This window comes from Pholcus phalangioides, unplaced genomic scaffold (assembly GCF_987345545.1).
Source record: "Pholcus phalangioides strain wild (caught in Gottingen) unplaced genomic scaffold, Ppha-v1.0 ptg000014l_1, whole genome shotgun sequence".
In the NCBI taxonomy this organism is placed as follows: domain Eukaryota; kingdom Metazoa; phylum Arthropoda; class Arachnida; order Araneae; family Pholcidae; genus Pholcus; species Pholcus phalangioides.
The window spans coordinates 13,786,051-13,805,475 of record NW_028301607.1 but is presented as its reverse complement, the minus strand read 5'-3'; the positions used below and the strand labels follow the sequence as shown (position 1 = coordinate 13,805,475).

Below are 19,425 nucleotides of genomic sequence, written 5' to 3'. Positions count from 1 at the left end.
TCTGTGTGGTGCTTCATCTCTGAAGGTCTGTTGAATCTTGCAGATTGTTTTCACTCAAGAATCACCAATATTCTTCCAAAACTTAATGCAGTAGCATTGTTCAAGTTTTTCATGCCATTTTGTCAAAAACGGAAATCCAATATACGATTGGCAGTTTCTGAAAGTGGGAAAAGGTTTGTGCATACGCATTAAGATTGCCTACATACTTCCCTAGCTTCATTTCTTTATACAGTAGAACCTTATTTATCCGAACATCAATTTTCAGAACAACTCGGTCAACTGAACACCTTTTCATTGTAACTCAGTTTCAGCTTTCGATAGTCAATGATGCTCAACAGTTGGTATTTTCTTGGAACTTCTGAATCCTCTTATCTCCCAACTGAATAGCTTCCTTTTATTGTACAATAATCCACTTCCAAACACAACACACAATTGTACATACTGTACCTGTGAGCTATAGATGTAAGCAGGATAGATCCGGGTACAGTTTATGTAGTTATAAATGATTAACAAGCAAACAAACATGTGAATAGGAGCAGACTTAGCTGCCATTCTTTTATTTTCTTCTGATGAATTCATCTTAATCCTATGGGTGTGCCTTAATGAGAGGAAGGAGTGCATCTTCTCGACAACAAAAAAGTTCTTATCACTGTTTAGCCAGGGGGTATCATTTGTTGAGGAATTTCAATTTATTTCTCTGCATTATGGAATTAGTTTTGAAATCAGTTTTCCAAACTTTTCACTTTTCTGAACACCCTTCAGTCCCGATGTGTTCGGATAACCGAAGTTACTGTACATGAAAAATTATGGTTGGATACTTTTGAAGAAACCTAGTATAATATTAAAATACAGAGTATTTGTCTTCTTAGTCTGTTGTTGGGAAAGAAACATTTGCACAAAATTGAATATATATATATATATACAACCTCTGACAATAAAGTTCGGTGAATGAAGTCAGAACGGCCTATCTGGCAACACTGGCGAAGCAAAACGCTGCATATGCGTAGCGACAGGTGTTGACCATCTGCCGCCACTGCTGTTCAGTTGATTGTCGTTTGTGTTCCGTGAAAGAGTTGTTTTACAAAGTGCTTGTTTAGTGCTTTGGTTCTTAACTGAGGGAACAACGATGAATGCTGCAAGGTGCATTGAAATTTTGACCCGTTCATGAAACGTCTACGCAGGGTACGACCTCAGTACGCACAACAAGGTTCCTGGTTTCTTGTTCACGACAATGCTCGCCCTCACACAGCCAATATCGTCAAATAGTTCCTGGCAAAAAAAAGGGTGGTGCAAATTGAACATCCACCATACTCACCAGATCTCAATCCTCCAGAGACTTCTTCCTATTCCCACGACTCAAACTCGCTTTGAAAGGAAAGAGATTTGACGATATTCCTGACATCCAACGAAACGTGGCGAGGCTTTTGAACTCCATCCCAAAAGAAGACTTCTTGCAAAGTTTCCAGGACATGTATAGGAGATCTCAGCGGTGCATAGTAATGGGAGGTGACTATTTCGAAGGACAGTAAGGTAACTTTCGTTAACATCTTATCTACGTTAATGTTACAGGACTATTCACCGAACTTTATTGTCAGAGGTTGTATTAATTTTCTTACCAATCACAACTCTAATATCAGCAAAAAGATTTTTTAAAATATTTTATTTTCTCAACTATCTCGCATTAAAAACATATAATAATAATTACTTTCAAAATGCATTAATTAATCTTAAAAAATCTTAACAGGTAACAATTTTTACTCCTACACCTCACACTTACTTCCTCCTCACACCATTAACTGTTAGCTTCAGAATCACTGCCAAAATAAAACACACCACATGAAAATAGGACTTTCCACATCATACATAATTTCATCTAAATTTAAATTTCTATATTTGCCTAATACATTTCTATGTGTGTTTTTTGGACAACATTTACACTTGGCTTTGGATTTTCTCTATTTGTTAATACTATTATGGATTTCATTCTTACATCAGCAGAATGCTGAGAGTATGAGTACCTTTTTATGCCTAATGGCTTTGGTACTTTCAGAAACGTTCTGTATTTAGCCAGTGTTGGGGTGTTCCCCCCTGATGAGAGCCCTGACATTGATAATTTCTGTTTCATATTTTGGGGAATTCAGTGCTTTATTTTATTGCATTTATGTTCTTTTTCAGTCGTTGGTAATTTTGCTTTCAGGATTATTGCTTTTCATGTTTGCCATTATTTTGATTTCAACTTATTTATAATGAATATATATATATATATACACAGGGTGATTATAAAAAAACTATCCCGACATATGGGCCCCTAACTATCATACCATTCACAGAAACTGAATGAAATTTTGGCATAAGGTATTTTGATGTATGCGCTCAAGAATGATATGGAAAACAACAGTGTCACTCTAACAGTTACGGTTACAGTGAGAAAATTTCGAAAATATCAAATGGCAACACCAAGTTTTTTGTATTGGAATGCGATCTCCATACTGAAAAACACTAAATAGCATTGGAATGGCACCTGTAGCACGAAAATCCCCGGAGCTAGGCAAGGAAAAAGTAAAAAGGACTTTGCCGTGCACCAGAGCATTAATGTTCGTTTCATTCGTCACACCGTTTCTTCGGCTGAGATCCCAGCCTGATTAGTCCACCACAAGGTCATGTGGAAAATTTGTGAAACACAATAAAATGCTTTATTTTATGCTGCTTCTCTGTCCTTATTGGTTTTCCTCACTTTTAGCCTATCTACCGCCGGTGATTTTCATGCTACAGTTGCCGTTCAAACGCTATTTAGGGTTTTTCACAATGGAGATCACATTCCAATACAAAAAACTTGGTGTTGCCATTTGATATTTTCGAAATTTTCTCACTGTAACCGTAACTGTTAGAGTGACACTGTTGTTTTCCATATCATTTTTAAGCGCATACCTCAAAATACCTTATGCCAAAATTTCATTCAGTTTCTGTGAATGGTATGATAGTTAGGGGCCCATATGTCGGGATAGTTTTTTTTATAATCACCCTGTATATATATATATATATATATATATATATATATATATATGAACTTGAAAAATGCAGGGTGTTTCAAAAAGAATCACCCGATTTGAAATGTGTATATTACGAAAAATATTTAACACAGGCACTTAAAATTAATTTTATATTACATGGCTAATCATAAACTTTTTTACAAACCAAATTAAAGGTGCTCAATATGTTCACCTTGGGATGCATGGCATATGTCTATACGGTTGTCAAATTCGTCCCAAACTTTTGCGAGCATGTTTGCATCCACTGCAAGTGGATTTCTGTGGACTACGTCCGAAACTCTGTCAGATGCTCTCCACATTTTCGTCTCACATGTGGGGATGGCCAGAGGATTTCCCTTTACACAGAAAACCTGGGTCTTGGAATTGTTTATACCATCGCCTGATGCTCTAAGTGGTAGGATGTTCAACACCAGGGTATTGTGAATGAAAAGCATGATTATTCAATCAAAACAGATTACAATCTGAATAGTTATGGTTTTTTTACATCAGATGATTCTTTTTGAAACACCCTGTATATGGCATTTTTAACGTGGATCAGTTGAAGTAGCACTTCCAGTTAAGTAATTAAAATAATCAAAAGGGATATGTCATACTAGGGAAAGACCAACGTGTGTAGACCCGAAATTGCAAAAAGGAACGACGGCTAAATGCCTTGCAAAAGTATATGAAGTTCCTTCATCAGTAGTAAAGAAAAAAATAGCGAAAATACTCCTTATAGCCGGAGTTACTCGCTGTTGTAGACGAAGAGTTGAATTCAAAATGAACCAGCAACAAGAGCAAAGTTGGAGAAAAGAAAAAATGGTGGAGCCAATCACCAACGAGGATATGATAGTGATGCTGATGGGGAAAAATAATTATTGTAGAAACTGTTGCCAGATTTTTGAGAAGGATGGTGTGCTTGTTAGATCGTTGACCAATTGGTTTGAGTTTTTGTTGACGTAGAATGATTGGAAGAATTCCAAGTCAGACGTGATATGTCGTGCTTTAAAATATAATTGTTATGACTTTACTTAAAAAGTAATCTAACTTTTTGGTTTCTTAATATATAACAAAAAAAATGTTTATTCTCTAATTTTCATCAGGATTGGTATTACTTTAGCCAGAGTGAAATGGAATATGCTTTGATCGCTATTGCTAAGTGGTCTTCACAAAATGTTTCAAGGTAAGTTATATTTATGTGGTTTTATTAATTAGATGTTTTCTTATTTCTACAGTTGCAAGTTGGATGAATTTTCAAAAATCAAAATTGATTTTGTGCTTTTATTTCAATCATATCACAAAAGAGCATCTGATGCATGCACTTCTTTTATCTCAGTATTTTTTGTCATCCTTAATTTCTTTCCCATGCCATTTCAGTTTCATACCTGATAAATAATGTAGTCTCTCTGATTGATCAATCAGTGTATGATGTTTGACACCATCAGTAATTACATTCAGTATCCATTATTAAATATTTTATTTTGGTGCTTTCTTTCCCACCACACATACCCCAGTGAGATACTACTCCAGAACAATCAATTATTTTACTGTGAAATCTGAGTTGTTTTTACGTAGTATCAAGAGATGTGTTGGTAGAATACATCAAATGTTATAAATTTAGTTTATTGGTTATTTGTTAACATTGAAATCACAAATCGGCGTGATGCATGCTTAAATACAACACATTGAGGATTGTTGAGAAATTTTTACTGGATGGAATTTAAAAGCGACTGAGGTTCGACATTGAACATAATATTGATGAGGATAACTATTAGGCAGGGTGCACATTGGACCAATATAACAAGTGATGTGATCCATAAAATGTAAAGAAATCAATATGAATTGGTTAAAACATGAAAGCAATATAATTTTATGTTTTTAACGAATCCATGGCAATGTGTCATGAATCGCATCAGTTTCACGTACACCCTGCCTTTCCCGATGCACACTGAGCCAAGTTTCCATTTTTCAACCCATTAATGTGTAAAGATTCAATTGCTGTGACATCCAATGCTATTCCATAACATCACCTTACTTACACTCATTCTTTCTTGCACATACTGTTTCTGTTTCACTGCTCACAGAATTGTAACATCAATGTGATTGCAAATCAGTAAAAGATGAGTAATAATTCCTTGAACTGAAACCCAAGAAAGCTTCTCTACACAGGATCACCATTTGTCTTCTGGAAAACCAGCGTTTCTGAAAGATTTTATTCTACTGGGAAAAAATTTGTGTGTTTTGTGATAGCTTATTAGGTGCATATCAGGGTTTAAGCTAGATAAAAAATTCCATTAGCAAAAAATTGAAAATGGGGGGGAAAGCTTCAGCAAAATGCTAATGATTGAGAGATGGATGTCTACTTGTTTCATACCTCCTGTAAGCATTTTTGTGAAAGTGAAGTAGCTACCATTTCTTTCGCATTCTAAGATTTTCTTCCACATTTTGCAAAAAATGCAACCATAGAGTTTCAACTCTGGTGCATATGCACACAAATGTTTTTGTTTTTATTATAATTATTTCAAATCATTTTTACATTTCTCCCATCCCCCTTTCCTCTTTTTATCAGCCTGGCTCCAGTTATACACAGCTTACCTCTCCAGTCACTTGTTGCAGGTCAACAAGGATACCGATGTGCTACAATGACATTACAGACTCTATCAAATATGGTACAAATGAACTGCCTTCAACTATTCATCCATCAAATGGGTATATATGATTCACAATTTTCTTACATATTCATGTTATATTTTTTTGATATTGTAGAAATAAATATATTTAATATAGCAACAGTTTTCTCCCTTTTTTTGTTGAAAAATATACTTTATTTATTCAAATGAAAATTCAATTAATAAAAATTAATCACGTTAGCACATCAAAACAAGAACTCAAAAAATTGTGATCATTCATGGGGGAATTTTTGGTCCATCTACACTGATCCAAGTTAATTTCTATCTATACGATATTTATTTCTTATGATGTGTCCCATTGTTCGATGAATGCTTGGCTTCCATACAGGGACGTCATTTCAACTTTTTCCAGGGGGGAGGGGGCAAAGAGCATGTACTAAAGTTAAGCATATATATATATTTGTGTATATATATATATACTATTTGTAATGTATTTTCAAAAGCTAGGGGGGGCAACGCCCCCCCCCCCTGCCCCCCGTAAATGTAGGGCCTGCTTCCATAACAATTTTTTTTTATATTAATGATTTTTTGCCTCTGCTACCAAATATGAATTCAGCTAACAAACATTTTTGCTGACATGGATGCTCGTGCCAACATAATATAGCCAGGTTGTAAGCTGAATTTTGCAACAACCATCATCTGAATTACTGTCACTCGAGCCTGATTAGTTCGTGTTCACCTTCAAAATCTTTTTCCACATGTTCCTCCACTTCTCCTTCTGGTAGTTTTTTAACCATTTCATGTATAAAATGATAGATAGGAAATGCACTAATTAAAAAGAAGGAGCTTATGGTTTTAGAGTGTTCTTTCAGTGCAAGACTATTATAATCAAACTGAACAATCTAGACATTCTAGGAGCTTATCTTTCCCATCTGCATGTATCAAACCCAGAAATGAACTGACCAAATGAAAAGTACATGGGGGACTCCCATGAACTTGACTGGGCTGTGTCAACACCAGCTTTAACAGACCAAAGCTACTGCTTCACAACACACCATCTCCAGCCACATCGCTACACTTTAATTTACTGCCGTTATAGTGTTGGGTTGGTGCTATCTCTTGGTGGTGGACTTAAGCTCATTAGGGAAACTATCTTGTTATCTATGTACTTTTTCGGATCGAACCTGTTACATGATGGCAACCTTCACGTTGGTAGATGAGCATCTTACCACCACATCACTCGAAGGTTAAAAAGTGTTGTTCTCTTAACTGAGAATGGACCACCCATACTATAGTACCAACCAACAGCTGGTGTTGGTTGTGTGCTTAATACAAAATATAAATATATTTCCAGTACCTCATCTTCCTGTAAAATCATTCTCATTTATCCAATTTTGAAACTGTTTGTTTCAGCCTTTGGTCAGTTTTTGTCTTTTTTACAGCGCTTCTTGGTGTTTTAAAAAACTTATATTTATATTTTGGGCCATATTTGGAATGAATTAAACAATTTCCCATAGAAACCTATAGAAAACTGCATTTCGGTTAATGAACAGGATTCTGGAATGAATTATCTTTGTTAGCTGAGGTATCACTGTATGTTGCTGACGTTTTCTCTTTATTATAGTTTTACATTGAGAAATAACTTAAGGGTTTCATTATGACATGAATGTCACTCTCCACTTGTTAATACAAGATATACAGAAGACTAGATGTTGTGAAGATATTTATTGTTTGGGATGTTAGTTTTTTTTTTTTTTTAAGGAAGGAAAATATACGCTCTAGCGAAGGAAAATCTCTATCTCCTCTGTAGCTTAGTGGTCAGAGCACTCGTCCGGCAATTGAGGGACCCAGGTTTGACTCCCGGTAGAGGCAGAGATGAGTTTTTCCTTCCTTAAAAAAAAAAATTAACATCCCAAATAATAAATATCTTCACAACATCCAGTCTTCTGTATATCTTGGGTTTCATTGTGTCTGAAATTTCTTTCAATTTTCTTTATTTTATGACTTATGATAATACACTTGTATCACATAAACAATAACAAAATAAATTTTCATACTTTAAGCATCAGGCAGTTATATATTTTTAAAATGATTAGTAATAAACAACGAATGGTTACAGAGAAAAAGAAATAGAACTGCGATAAGATTCAAACATGTGTGAATATCAAATACTAAAAACACCTTTTCCAAAAAAAGTTTTTTCCTTCACTGCGCCTAAAATGATGATCCCCCCTTTCAATCAGAGCATCAAACAACTAACACAAATTATTATTATCAAAGTATAACATATGTATTGTATTTTAATGTGTAAGAGGAACAGTGCCATCTTAATGCGTGGGCCCACTCGCGCACAGCCCGGAAACCTCACAAAAATGAGAACCGTTAAAATTTTCAAGAATTTGCTAAGTAGAGCCTCAAAAAAATCACTTGGCCTGAAGGCTCATGATGCTCTTAAGAGGGCCCTGATGAAGAACCTTTTTTATGCCAAAAATTGGGTCCCGAAAATAGGAGGAGTTTCTTATACATGGATAATGTTATAGCTGTATCTTTTCAACACTTTTCCAAATTTTAAGAGCCAAAACTCAGGAGGTATCTTATACACATTCAATTATGATATATCAATGTGCAAAAAAGCTGAACTAATGAAAATGTTTTCCCAGTAATTATGAAATAATGCAGTTGTTATATTTTGTTTTCTTGTCAGGCTGTATAAAAACATACCTTAGCACTACATCCTTTGTTCAGTACACTAAATCGCACATAATGTCTGTATGCAGGTGAGATAAAGAGTACTATGTCCACTTTTTGTCAATATTTGGATAATGCTATTAATTTTCTGTACTTTTGTTACACTACACACAGGTATAGGACTCCCATTTCAATAAATAACAGAGATGTTGACACTTTATAAAACAAGCAAACTCCATAGATAGCCATACTAAAAGAAATCTTCAAATGGCTCTCCTGTAAAATTTCCCTTTTGGCACATGGTGCTCTTTACCTCCGGCATACAGATGTATAAAATATGGATTATTGCAACAAAGATACAACTTTAAGCTTTCTTTTCTTTCTTTTTTTTTGAAATCGTAAAATCACGTGAATTGCATTTTATAAACTTATAATTCAATTTTATTTTCATTTTCTTTATGTCTCCAACTGAGCAGAAAGTCTAAAAACATTGTACTATACTTGTTTCAATTGGTGGCTAAACAAAAAATACTTATACAGAAGAAAAGGAGAAAAATACCACCAGAAGAAAAGGAAAAATGCTCATTTAATACAGAAGATAGCACCCCTGTAGGCCTCCTGGAAGGACAAAGGACAAAAGTTCCTTAGAGCCACATAGATGTGCCCGTTATAAATAGACTTCCTTAAATTTCTTTGTGTTTATCTCACTTTCCCCCCCCCCCCACTTTCTTTTTTTAGATTTTTTTCTTACGCCATTCCATATTGTGCCATTTGCTTCTATCACCCTTTGGTCCTCTCCCCCCCCCCCCCCGAAGGGAATAATTCTCTTTTAATTAGACCCATGCCTGTGTTTTTTTGCTTCATCTCTTTTATAATTCTGCATGTGGGAAAGCACAGGTGAAAACCATTTGAAAAATGATTTCTGCACAATATTCTGAAATTCTGAAGCAAAAAAAAGAATAAAATAGAAATTGTTAATTATAATTACAAAAATATTTACATTATTCTATGATTATTTCTTTCTTTTAGGAAGTTGTTTGTTTTCCTCCGTTGCAGACCTCTGCCATTCAATCACCATTTCAGAAAATATTGATAATCTAAGTACGTTAAATGTGGTGAGTGCCATTTATATATAGATTTTGGTGTTTCATGAAGTTTCTCTAAAGTAGGCCTGTGATAAAAAAGAGTGTAAGAAGAGTCTTTTGTTGCTCATAGTTATATAATGGATGCATAGATCAGCAGAGTATGCAGGATTATCTAGGGGAGGGGGGGGGGGTTGGAACTTCTTTTTTTTTTCCTCAAATTATGGGGTTTGTTTTTTTACTGCAAAAAGAGCTGAAATCTTGATTCCCCCCCCCCCCCCCCCGTCCTTGAATATGCCAGTGAATAGGTATGTCCTCACTGGTGCGTCTTCTTTCAACAGCTTTCAACTTTCAATCTCGTTTTTTTTTTCTTTACCGCTGAACTCGATCGCATGCCTCAAGTGGCGTGCCTTTTTTCTGTCTTCACCTATACGGCTAAACCTTTCAATTCAGATGCCGATGCAACTGTCGCAGTGGATGCAATTTCCACATTTTAATGTGAAAATATTTGAGGGAAAATTGCTCTATAAAAGACGGAATATATAAACGAAATCATTCTCAAAATTGCTCAACTTCGGAATAAATTAAAAATTAAATCAAGTCGTTCGTCAAATTTACCCGAATATAGTCGAGTCAAAGAAATTAAGAAAACTGTATACTTCTATTTTGCTAAGTCGTAATCTAATACGTATTTAAATAATTTTTTTCGTTCAAAATTATAGTCAGCGCAGCATTATTTTTCTCAAGTGTTTGTTCATACACCAAAGCACTAAATCCGTGGTAATAGAAGTGAAAAACTTGAAATTTTCAAATTAAATAATTTTTCATAATAAAAAGTAGCAGAATATGATAGCCCAAGATGATCAGATTTAAAATATTTTCACACACAAATCCGAATATCAAAAGAAAATTATTTAATATGTTGTTTCAATCAATTTTTAAACTTGAAATACCGTACTTTCGACAGTCAGTAACAGAAAATTTCTCTAGAAGAGAATTTCTTGTGCGCTCATCCCTAAACTCTGCGTGCTACTCGAAAGGTTGATCCTGCGTACGCTTCTGGTTGCAGCTCTAATAATATTAATGAAAATAAAATCTGCATAAAACTGTACAGTTTTTGAGAAAATAGCGAAGATTATTGTTGCGCTGAAGGGAACAGCCTGTTCCTCATAAATTCGGGCCCTGTGCAAACATTAAAATCTTTTCCCTCCCCACCCCCCTTTTATATAAAGTTCTTTGAGGCAACTTTTTTCCAGTCGCAAGCGCAATACTTGTTCCCATCATCAAAAAGGGTGCACCCTTATCAAGTCAGGATGATTTTAATCGTTGAATGTAATTTGTACAAAGTGTTCAAATTGGGACATTAATCAAGTACTCGCAAACATGAAATCGGACACGAGCATCAAGCACTTTGAAAGCACCACAGTGCCCGCGAGCAGCAGGTTGAATATGTCTGCTACAGATTACAATTATGTAAAAAGTTTACATAATTACTCTCAAATTAAATTCCACGTTTGGTAATATTCTACGGAAAGAAAGTTTAAAAAAAAATAAAGGAAAGGAAATCAAAATTTGTGGGCCTCCTAAAATTGTAAGGGCGAAGGGCACTTGCCCCCGTTTGCCCATGCAAGATACAGGCACTGGTAAAGGGGTCTTGCATCCGGTAAGGGTGATCCTCCAACAGTTGACTAAGTATTATTCGTGTGCTTCTCCACGAAATGTTTAGAAAAATGTGGAGTCAAGAGTTTCAACAGCACGGTGGACCTCCGATGAAAGTGATATTCGGAGGGCGTACCAATTTCATATACTTTGAAAAATCATACCATTAGATCTTATTATCATATTATATACCAACACATCTGGTTTAAGTTCTCACGCCGTGTCTGGATTGCCCCATGCATTGAGGTGGCCCCGCGAAGAGCTCGTGAATTATTTTATAATTACACAGCAAACCTCCGTAACATGAGCTCTTCGCAAAAACATGAAAAAGAAATCGACCAGCATTTTAATATGAAATTCTACCAAAAAAATAAGTTTTAAGACAATCATTTAATTTATAATTTTACAATTATAATTACCGTTAATTTAAATTTACCTTCAATGATATCACGTAATGCACTACGTGACCTGAAGTCTTCAAAAATATCAACGTTTTTTTTTTGTTTACATCATAAAAATCGAGAAAAACTTATGAAAACAACACTGAATCTTCACAAAAAGGAAAGGGAAATTGAACGAAAATCCAAACCTGGTGGAGCAGAAGAAAAAGGAATGCCTCTTAAAAAATGGCCGCCTTTCAACAAGTTTGAGTCACGCCTGAGTGATTTACGACACGCTTGATGACAGTTGTGCCAGTGGAAAGCGCATTGACGCAGAAAAAACGCACCAGTGTAGACATAGCTAATGGGTGATATGACTGCTTATGACCACATTTGGGAATTCTTCGTACCATTGGGGAATAGTTGGTGAATTTTGTAATTTAAAAAAAAAGTAATCAAAATGCCTTTTAATGATTGTTTTCTCTCTGAAATGAAGCTTGAAAATTTTATAATTACTTTTAATTATTGTAAGGTTCCCTAATAATAATTATGAATTGAATAATTATAATTAATAATAATTGAATAATTATGATTGAATATCAGAACTTTCTGTTATGGCATATAAGATGTATGACATAGATTCACGCTGACATTTACTCACATCCTGACACTTGCGTTTTGAAGTCTGAGTGTCACATGAATTTTCTCATATAAATTGAAGGAAATCCCATTTATACTTCTCCAAAAATATCAATATTTGTGTGTATAAAAATTAACTCAGCACACACACAGTCTTGGCCAAAACTAGTTAGGAAGCTCCCCCTTGGCTACGCGCCAAGGGGGAGCACAGATCGTGATTGCTCCCACAATCAAAATTTTACCTTCATTGACATCCATTCTCTTGAATGATTTTTGATCTCCAAAAAATATTGATTAAAAAATGAATTATTCATTTTCTACCTTCATTGATGAACGAGAAAAAAAAATTCCATTTATATATGCAGCTCTTGCAGTTTCACAGTGATTGGTTTTGTGCTATTCATTTGAGAGAAGAAGAAAGAAAGAAAGTGGAGGTTTTCATTACCATTTTTTGAAATTGCTCACTTCTTCTGAAAGCATGTTCAAAGCATCCCCATATTCTCACCTTTATTAGGGGACAAAATCTTGCCCACTTCTTGCTGTAACTTTTTCTCTCTATTAGTTGTTCTCGGTAGAGCTTCTGGAAATACCTTTCATAGGTGCCTCAGTTCTGAGGATATGGCGTTCATCTAAAGCTCGTTCTATTGTGAAAAGCCACCAAGAGCTTTGATTAAGGCACCTTCTGAAGAAATTAAGCATGAGAACCTATTTTGGAGACACCACTGAACCTATGAAGTAATGGCTGGGATTCAAGCTCCAAGAAGTATTGTCTTTTCTTTGGGCACCTTAGGTAGAGCTGGAACTTCTAGAAATTCTACCTTATGTATAGGAGACCTGGCTAGATTTAGAGTGCCTAGAAATGCCATGTTATCTGAAGGTGCCTTGGCAAAAGCTACTAGCTTGCTTATAGGGCTTTGGTCAATGGCACTCTGAAATACAGAGAATGAGAGAGGAAATTACAGTCGTCTATATTATGCGATAATATATTGTACTGTATTATATGTTGATAATGTATAATTTGGTGTTAAATATGCGACTTTCTCAGAATCATTGTCTTTTTTCATGGTGTAGTTTTTCTTTTCTTTGAATCACTGTTCGTCGCATCATTATGCATATACAGTAGTGTGCTGAATCAGAGAAATTATTTCCTGGAAAAAGTTGTGACCAGTGTTTTTGTTAACTAATGACTCGTATATCCTAATTCCAATTAATTCAGTGTTTCTTGAACTTTTGGCACCTGTGCCCCTCCCTTGACTTCATCACCATTTATCAGCACCTCCCCAGAATAGCCTAATGTGAAAAAGAACGACTTCAAAGAACTGAATGGTCATGCATCAATTCATGATCAGATTGAGAGAGATTCTAGTTCAAGTATAGATGTTATCTTTAGCTTATGTCACAAGAAATTGTTTTAAAAATTGTTCTACTCGTATGTTTCAGTCTAATAGCTCTCAATGTTATAAGTGTTTTCCACTTATTAGTAAGTAATTTTAGTTATGAAAACTTGCATTTTCATTTATATCTCATGTATGTTGATTGTATGACCAGAAACCCTTTAAAAATAGCATAAAACTAAATTTCAGTAAGTATCCTTGTGTTAAAAAATGAAATAAAATTTTTATATATTTATTGCTTTGAAATCATTTCTTGTTTGTATAATTTTGACTTTCATCATATTTGTATTTTCCTGATAATTATTATTTTGTTAAATTTTTTTCTTTTCTTTAATCAGATTCAGAATTTCTTGTGTACAGCCATAACTATCTTTGGCAAAAAGGGGTTAGAAGATGAAAGGTGTCCCTGTTCATCACAGGTAAGTTCTAATTCAAATTATTCATGTTGAAAAGAATAAAATAAAATTGTTCACCCAAATTCTTGCATCAAGCTGTAAAACCTTGGTTTACAATAATTTTTGAATTGTTTCCTATTTTCATAAGCATTGGCTATAAGTAAGCTAGCATAAGCTAATGCTTACGAAAATAGTTAAGCTTCAAAACTAGTAGACATTCATAATTCCAGCTCTTTGTTAGACATTTTATAGTTGTCTCATTTTATTGGAGCTACAATCAAACCCAGATTTAATGCCACCATTTCTTTCATAGAATTTTGGCTCTATAGAATGAGTTCGGTGGTATATTGAATCACAGTTTAACATGTGTAATCCCTAGAAATGTAAGATTTGTTCACTGAAAATTTCTAGTGCTAAGCGGGGTCGGAATGACAACAAAGGGTGCTATAATGGGTTTCAACTGTATATTGTTCTCATGTAGTTTTCATGTGTTCAATGTCAATTATCTGTGTTCCAATAAGTCTTAACTGTTGCTTGCTGATTTTTCTTTAAAAGTTTTAAAAATTAAAATTCAGTGTATAATAATAGTAAAACTGTTTTTCTCATCCATGCTCATCGGTCCCACACTTAGAATCTTTCCGAAGCCTTGTGCTTTTGAATAATTGAAGAAACAAGTATTTAGGGGCCCCAGCTGCATAGAAGTGGGTCTCATATTGATGAAACTGGAATTCAAAAAAAAACTAAATTTTCACAACAAAATATAAGATTATAAATTAAGGTGGCCGGCACTAGTTGAGGCCCCCCCCCCCCCTCTCCAAGTGCCCTGCTGAATAATATTTTTAATATTGAGTGCCACTTAAAGATTTATTATCCATTCTATTGCTTTCAAATAACTTCATTGAAACAATGAACTATAAATTCTTTTTGGATCAACTAAATTTTAAATTGGCAATTTTTAAAAATAGTAATTCTATAAATGAGCATTTCCATATTAGTGCAAGCAAATACTTCAATGAGGGACATACAAACCGTGTCTAAGTTAACCAATATGGTGCCTTCCTGCGCGACTCATGAAAGAAACAAATCTAGATTTAAAGAAACGTAGAAATGAATATACAGGGTGTTTCAAAAAGAATCATCTGATTTACAAAAACCATAACTATTTAGCTTTTATTCCATTTTGATTGAATAATGTATAAGTAGAAAGAGGGGAATTTTGAGTCAACAGGTAGCGCTAACGCTCTTCCTTCAGCTGCCGCTTCAGTGTTTGTCAAGATGGGCTTGTCCCACAGTTAGAAACCGATTCGGATGACTTCATTTTCCGGCTGGACGGGGCACCACCACACATTCGAGAATTTTTGAACAATCGCATTCCTAAACAATGGATCGGCCATACGGGATCTGACGATTCAGTTAAACATAACTGGTCTCCAAGATCGCTGGACCTCACAGTGTGCGATTTCTTGTGGGGGTTTATAAAAGACTATGTTTATGTGCCTCCCCTTCCAGATACTTTGGCCGAACTGAAGATATGCATAGCTGCAGCCATGGAAGCAGTGGATGCAAACATGCTCGCAAAAGTTTGGGACGAATTTGACTACTGTATAGGCATATGCCATGCATCCCAAGGTGGACATACTGAGCACCTTTAATTTGGTTTGTAAAAAAACTTTATATTTAGCCATGTAATATAAAATTAATCTTAAATATCTGTTCAATATCTATTTTAATATATGCATTTCAAATCTGGTGATTCTTTTTGAAACACCCAGCATTTTTTTTTCCTTTTTAAGGGGTGCTAGGTATTTCAGTCTCCCCCCCCCCCCCCCCCCGAACTTCCATCTGCCTGTTTCTGCTTAAAAAAATGCTTAATTAAAGCTGTGGAATTTCTTCGATGCACTTTACAAGCCTATAATTAATTTTAAAACATCCTAAACTGTATGAGTTTATGCAGTTGAATATTAAAAGACAAATTTTTAATAAACATTACAGACATTAATTTTCATTTTCATGCTTAAAAAAATATAAATAAAAAGTAGAAATCAATGTTATTGCATGGATATCCAACTCAAAAGTAGGTCCGGCTAATTACTTCATATTTAATTTTCTAAGCTTCGTATATGGCTAATTCTAGTATTCTTTAAGCTAATTCTAGTATTTCAAAAATTGAGAATTGAATTCAATTTTTTAAATTATTGATGTGGCAGAAAACCCCAAAAAATTTCCACATTTCTACAGTAAAATCAGCAATTCTGACACTAATTTCTATGGGGGATTATCCTTTGCCTTACCCTCAAAGTTATGCTGATGATAATTCAGGCGTCTATTCAAAAAGCCTCATTATTGGGAGCACATAAAATATGACAAACCATTATAAAGGCATGAACTATCATGCATAATACTGGCAGCATTAAAGAAATGGTCATTACAGGGCCGTCATTTCAACTTTTTCTGGGGAGGGGGGGGGGGGCAAAGTACAAGTACTCAATGTATGTATATATATATATATATATATATACCATTTTTAGTGTATTTTCAAAAGCCAGGGGAGTAACGCCCACCCCCCCCCCCCCCAAATAATGGGCCTGGGTGTCATTATAAAGGCATGTACACATCTGAAATGCATTGCCAGGGAACCACTGTAACTAAAATAAACATTCCGAAAGTGATTGTTGAGGCCCAGAAACCATTGTTGCCCAGCAGTCAATGCCCTCTTAACCAGTCAACTCTCAAATTAATTTCTCCGAGCGTTACCTGCAGTGCCCACTTTTTTTTAAGATGTGCGTGCTTTTCACCTTTTTTTTTTTTCTTGGAAGTTTGAAATATTAAAATATTTTTTTATAGCTCGAATGTGTTGAGACGTAATATGACACCTCAAAATGTGGGGAGGGGGGGGTCATAATGTTCTGTGACTCAAAGAAATACTGTTGATGGATTTATGTGAAACCATAGTTGAACCTTTGCTAAAAGATATATGAGTAATAAAACAGATTCATTTTCGCAAGGGAATCGCAAATCGAAAGAAAAAGCAATGGGGATGCAGCTTTGCAAAACATGACAAAGATAATAGTAATAATTATCTCAGACCTTGAAATATAATTGTTCAACTCCATCTAGTGATGAGATAATAAAGTAAAAGGATGGCTCTGCAGATGGCAGAGTCATGTATGACAAATTATTTCATCATATCTATGTGAAAAAGACTGAAAAGTCTGTGCATCTGCAAATGCTGTTGTAGGCACCACCATTACGTATGGCAGCGATGGCAAATGCCATCGTAACCACTTGACTGGTTAAGGCATGGGCCCATCCGGGCACAGCCCAGAGGCCTCAGAAAAATCATTTGGACCGGGGCCCATGATGCTCTTAAGACGGCCCTGCTCACAGTTTTTTGCACTGCTCTGTTGAACTTTTAATGTAGCCTATCGTTCAAGTCGGGTCCCATTTGGTATATATATGCAAAATTTGGTGACGATCGATCTAAAATTGTAGATTTGTATAGAGAAAGTACACACACACACAGAGAGGAAATCAATTTTATACAGTCTAAATCCCATTTTAACAAACACTTTTCTAATCCTCCAATAAGTTTACATAGGAACAATGCTAGGTAACCTGGAATTCCTTTAACGAAGTGATTCCTCCAGTCTCTTGGTGTGCGTTATAACTGGATTCAACTGTATACATAGATAACACTTTTACCAGCCGAAAAAAATATTAAGAATCTCTTTAACCGTTTAAAGGCCGAACTATGAACAAAGTCACTTATTATTTTGAAATTTGGAATCTGGGGTCCTTTTGCATGCCTATACATATATCGAGTTTGAAATTTGAAGAAAAAAAATTTTTTCTTTGTTTTTCACGATGTTCCATAAATGGAACATTGGCACTTGGGGAGAGGTGAAAGCGGAAACTGGTATCGCCTATATTCTCACGATTATTTATTTCTGGAGTACAGTTATCACACGAAATTTTCTATTTTCTACTACAAATTCAAATTCGCAACACATACCAATTTTTTAAACATAAAAATGAGTGCAGAAAATTCAAATTTTTTTTATAATATCCATGATAAAAAAAGAAAATATATATATTTGATGGACCTATTTGTCACATTTGTTTGTCACCCATTCATACATAGTGTTTTGTTTTGGCAAACCGCACACCATCCTTGCGTCGCAGACACAATATAATGGCCATCCGATGACCTGACAGCTTTTTTTCAGTTGACAACGTGGACCTGGATAAATAATTAACCCCTCCTTAGATCGTAGAAGGTTTAATTGTCACTTCTCTTCGGAATTCCAAGTGGAAAATAAGATCTGCTTCTCGACACTCTGAATGAATTATCCAAAGTGCTATAATGGTCATATGGTAAATCTTCTTTTCCAATGGAATCCAAAGCTGAGGTTTTGATCGGATTCTAAAAATAATTTTTTTTTATCCCATGCAATAATTTTTTTTCGGATTGCTCAAAACTGTCTTGCTTTTTCTTGAGTGTTGCACTTACGTTTTTCTCTTTTTTTCTGCCCTACATCTTTTGAAGAACACGTTTCAGGAGTTTTCTAACAACCCATCCTCGTTGTTGCAAAATTACTAGCATTTCACTTACAGGGGCCGTTCAAGTATTACGTTATCATCGATGGGGGGGGGGGTTTGGATAATGCTTACGTCATCAACCACCCTTTATGAAAATATGAGTTAGGATTCAGAGCTGATGATGAAATTTTGGGTCAGCATTTTGCTGACTTCTGCTGACAAGGGGGGGGGTCAAAAATGGCTAAAAATTTGCTTACGTAATACTTGAACGGCCCCACATCAGTTAGAGCTGTTGATACTAGATGATTTTCAACAATATCATCTTCATCCCCGATGTTCCCATTTGCATTAGCACGTAATTGGAATATATCTACATCCTCTAACTCGGAATCTGAAAGAGTTTCTAAATATCTTACAGCTTCTTCTAATGTTATATATCTTTTTGATATAGTTACACTCAGCTGAACACAATAAGACTATCTAAGATTGTCAAACTCGGTTTGATTAGTCTGCAGTTTGCTAAAATATACATTTCTAAGAATGCAAGAATAAAAAAGTACTCATCCAATATAAACAATCCACCCCAGAAAGCACATTCCTCTGTGTCATTTTACCCAGAATTAGTCCCTATACACATGTCATAGCTGCCAAGTCTCCCGAATTTTTCGGGAATCTCCCGAATTTTAGCTTCATCGCTCGACCTCCCGAAAAGTTCTTAAATCTCCCGAATTTTTACGAAAATCACAAAAATCCCTAATTGTCCCTAAAAATTCCCTACTTCATTAAAAAAAAATCCCCGCTTATGAAAACAATCCCTAAGGAATTTCTTGTGGGGCATGAAGCCTCTTTTTTTTCCCTTTCGAAATGACGTCACACGTCGTAAATGGGGAAATTCCCTTTTTAAGGAAGTTTTACAAACCCTCTGATGGTAACAAGAAAGTTGTTTGTCTTATCGTGCAGGGAAATGGCTTAGCAGCCAATAGTCCTGGA

At 35.2% G+C, this 19,425-nt stretch overlaps 1 protein-coding gene across 1 annotated transcript in view; it reads left to right on the top strand.

The window, feature by feature from the left end:
* The window catches only part of LOC149078195 (uncharacterized), a 59,782-nt gene that overhangs the window by 29,121 nt on the left and 11,236 nt on the right, over positions 1-19,425 (top strand). Inside the window, exons 8-11 of the mRNA XM_089241786.1 lie at positions 4,133-4,212; positions 5,599-5,738; positions 9,377-9,462; positions 13,840-13,920. Of these exons, the coding sequence (XP_089097912.1) occupies positions 4,133-4,212; positions 5,599-5,738; positions 9,377-9,462; positions 13,840-13,920 (387 nt within the window). The remainder of the gene's footprint in view (positions 1-4,132; positions 4,213-5,598; positions 5,739-9,376; positions 9,463-13,839; positions 13,921-19,425) is intronic.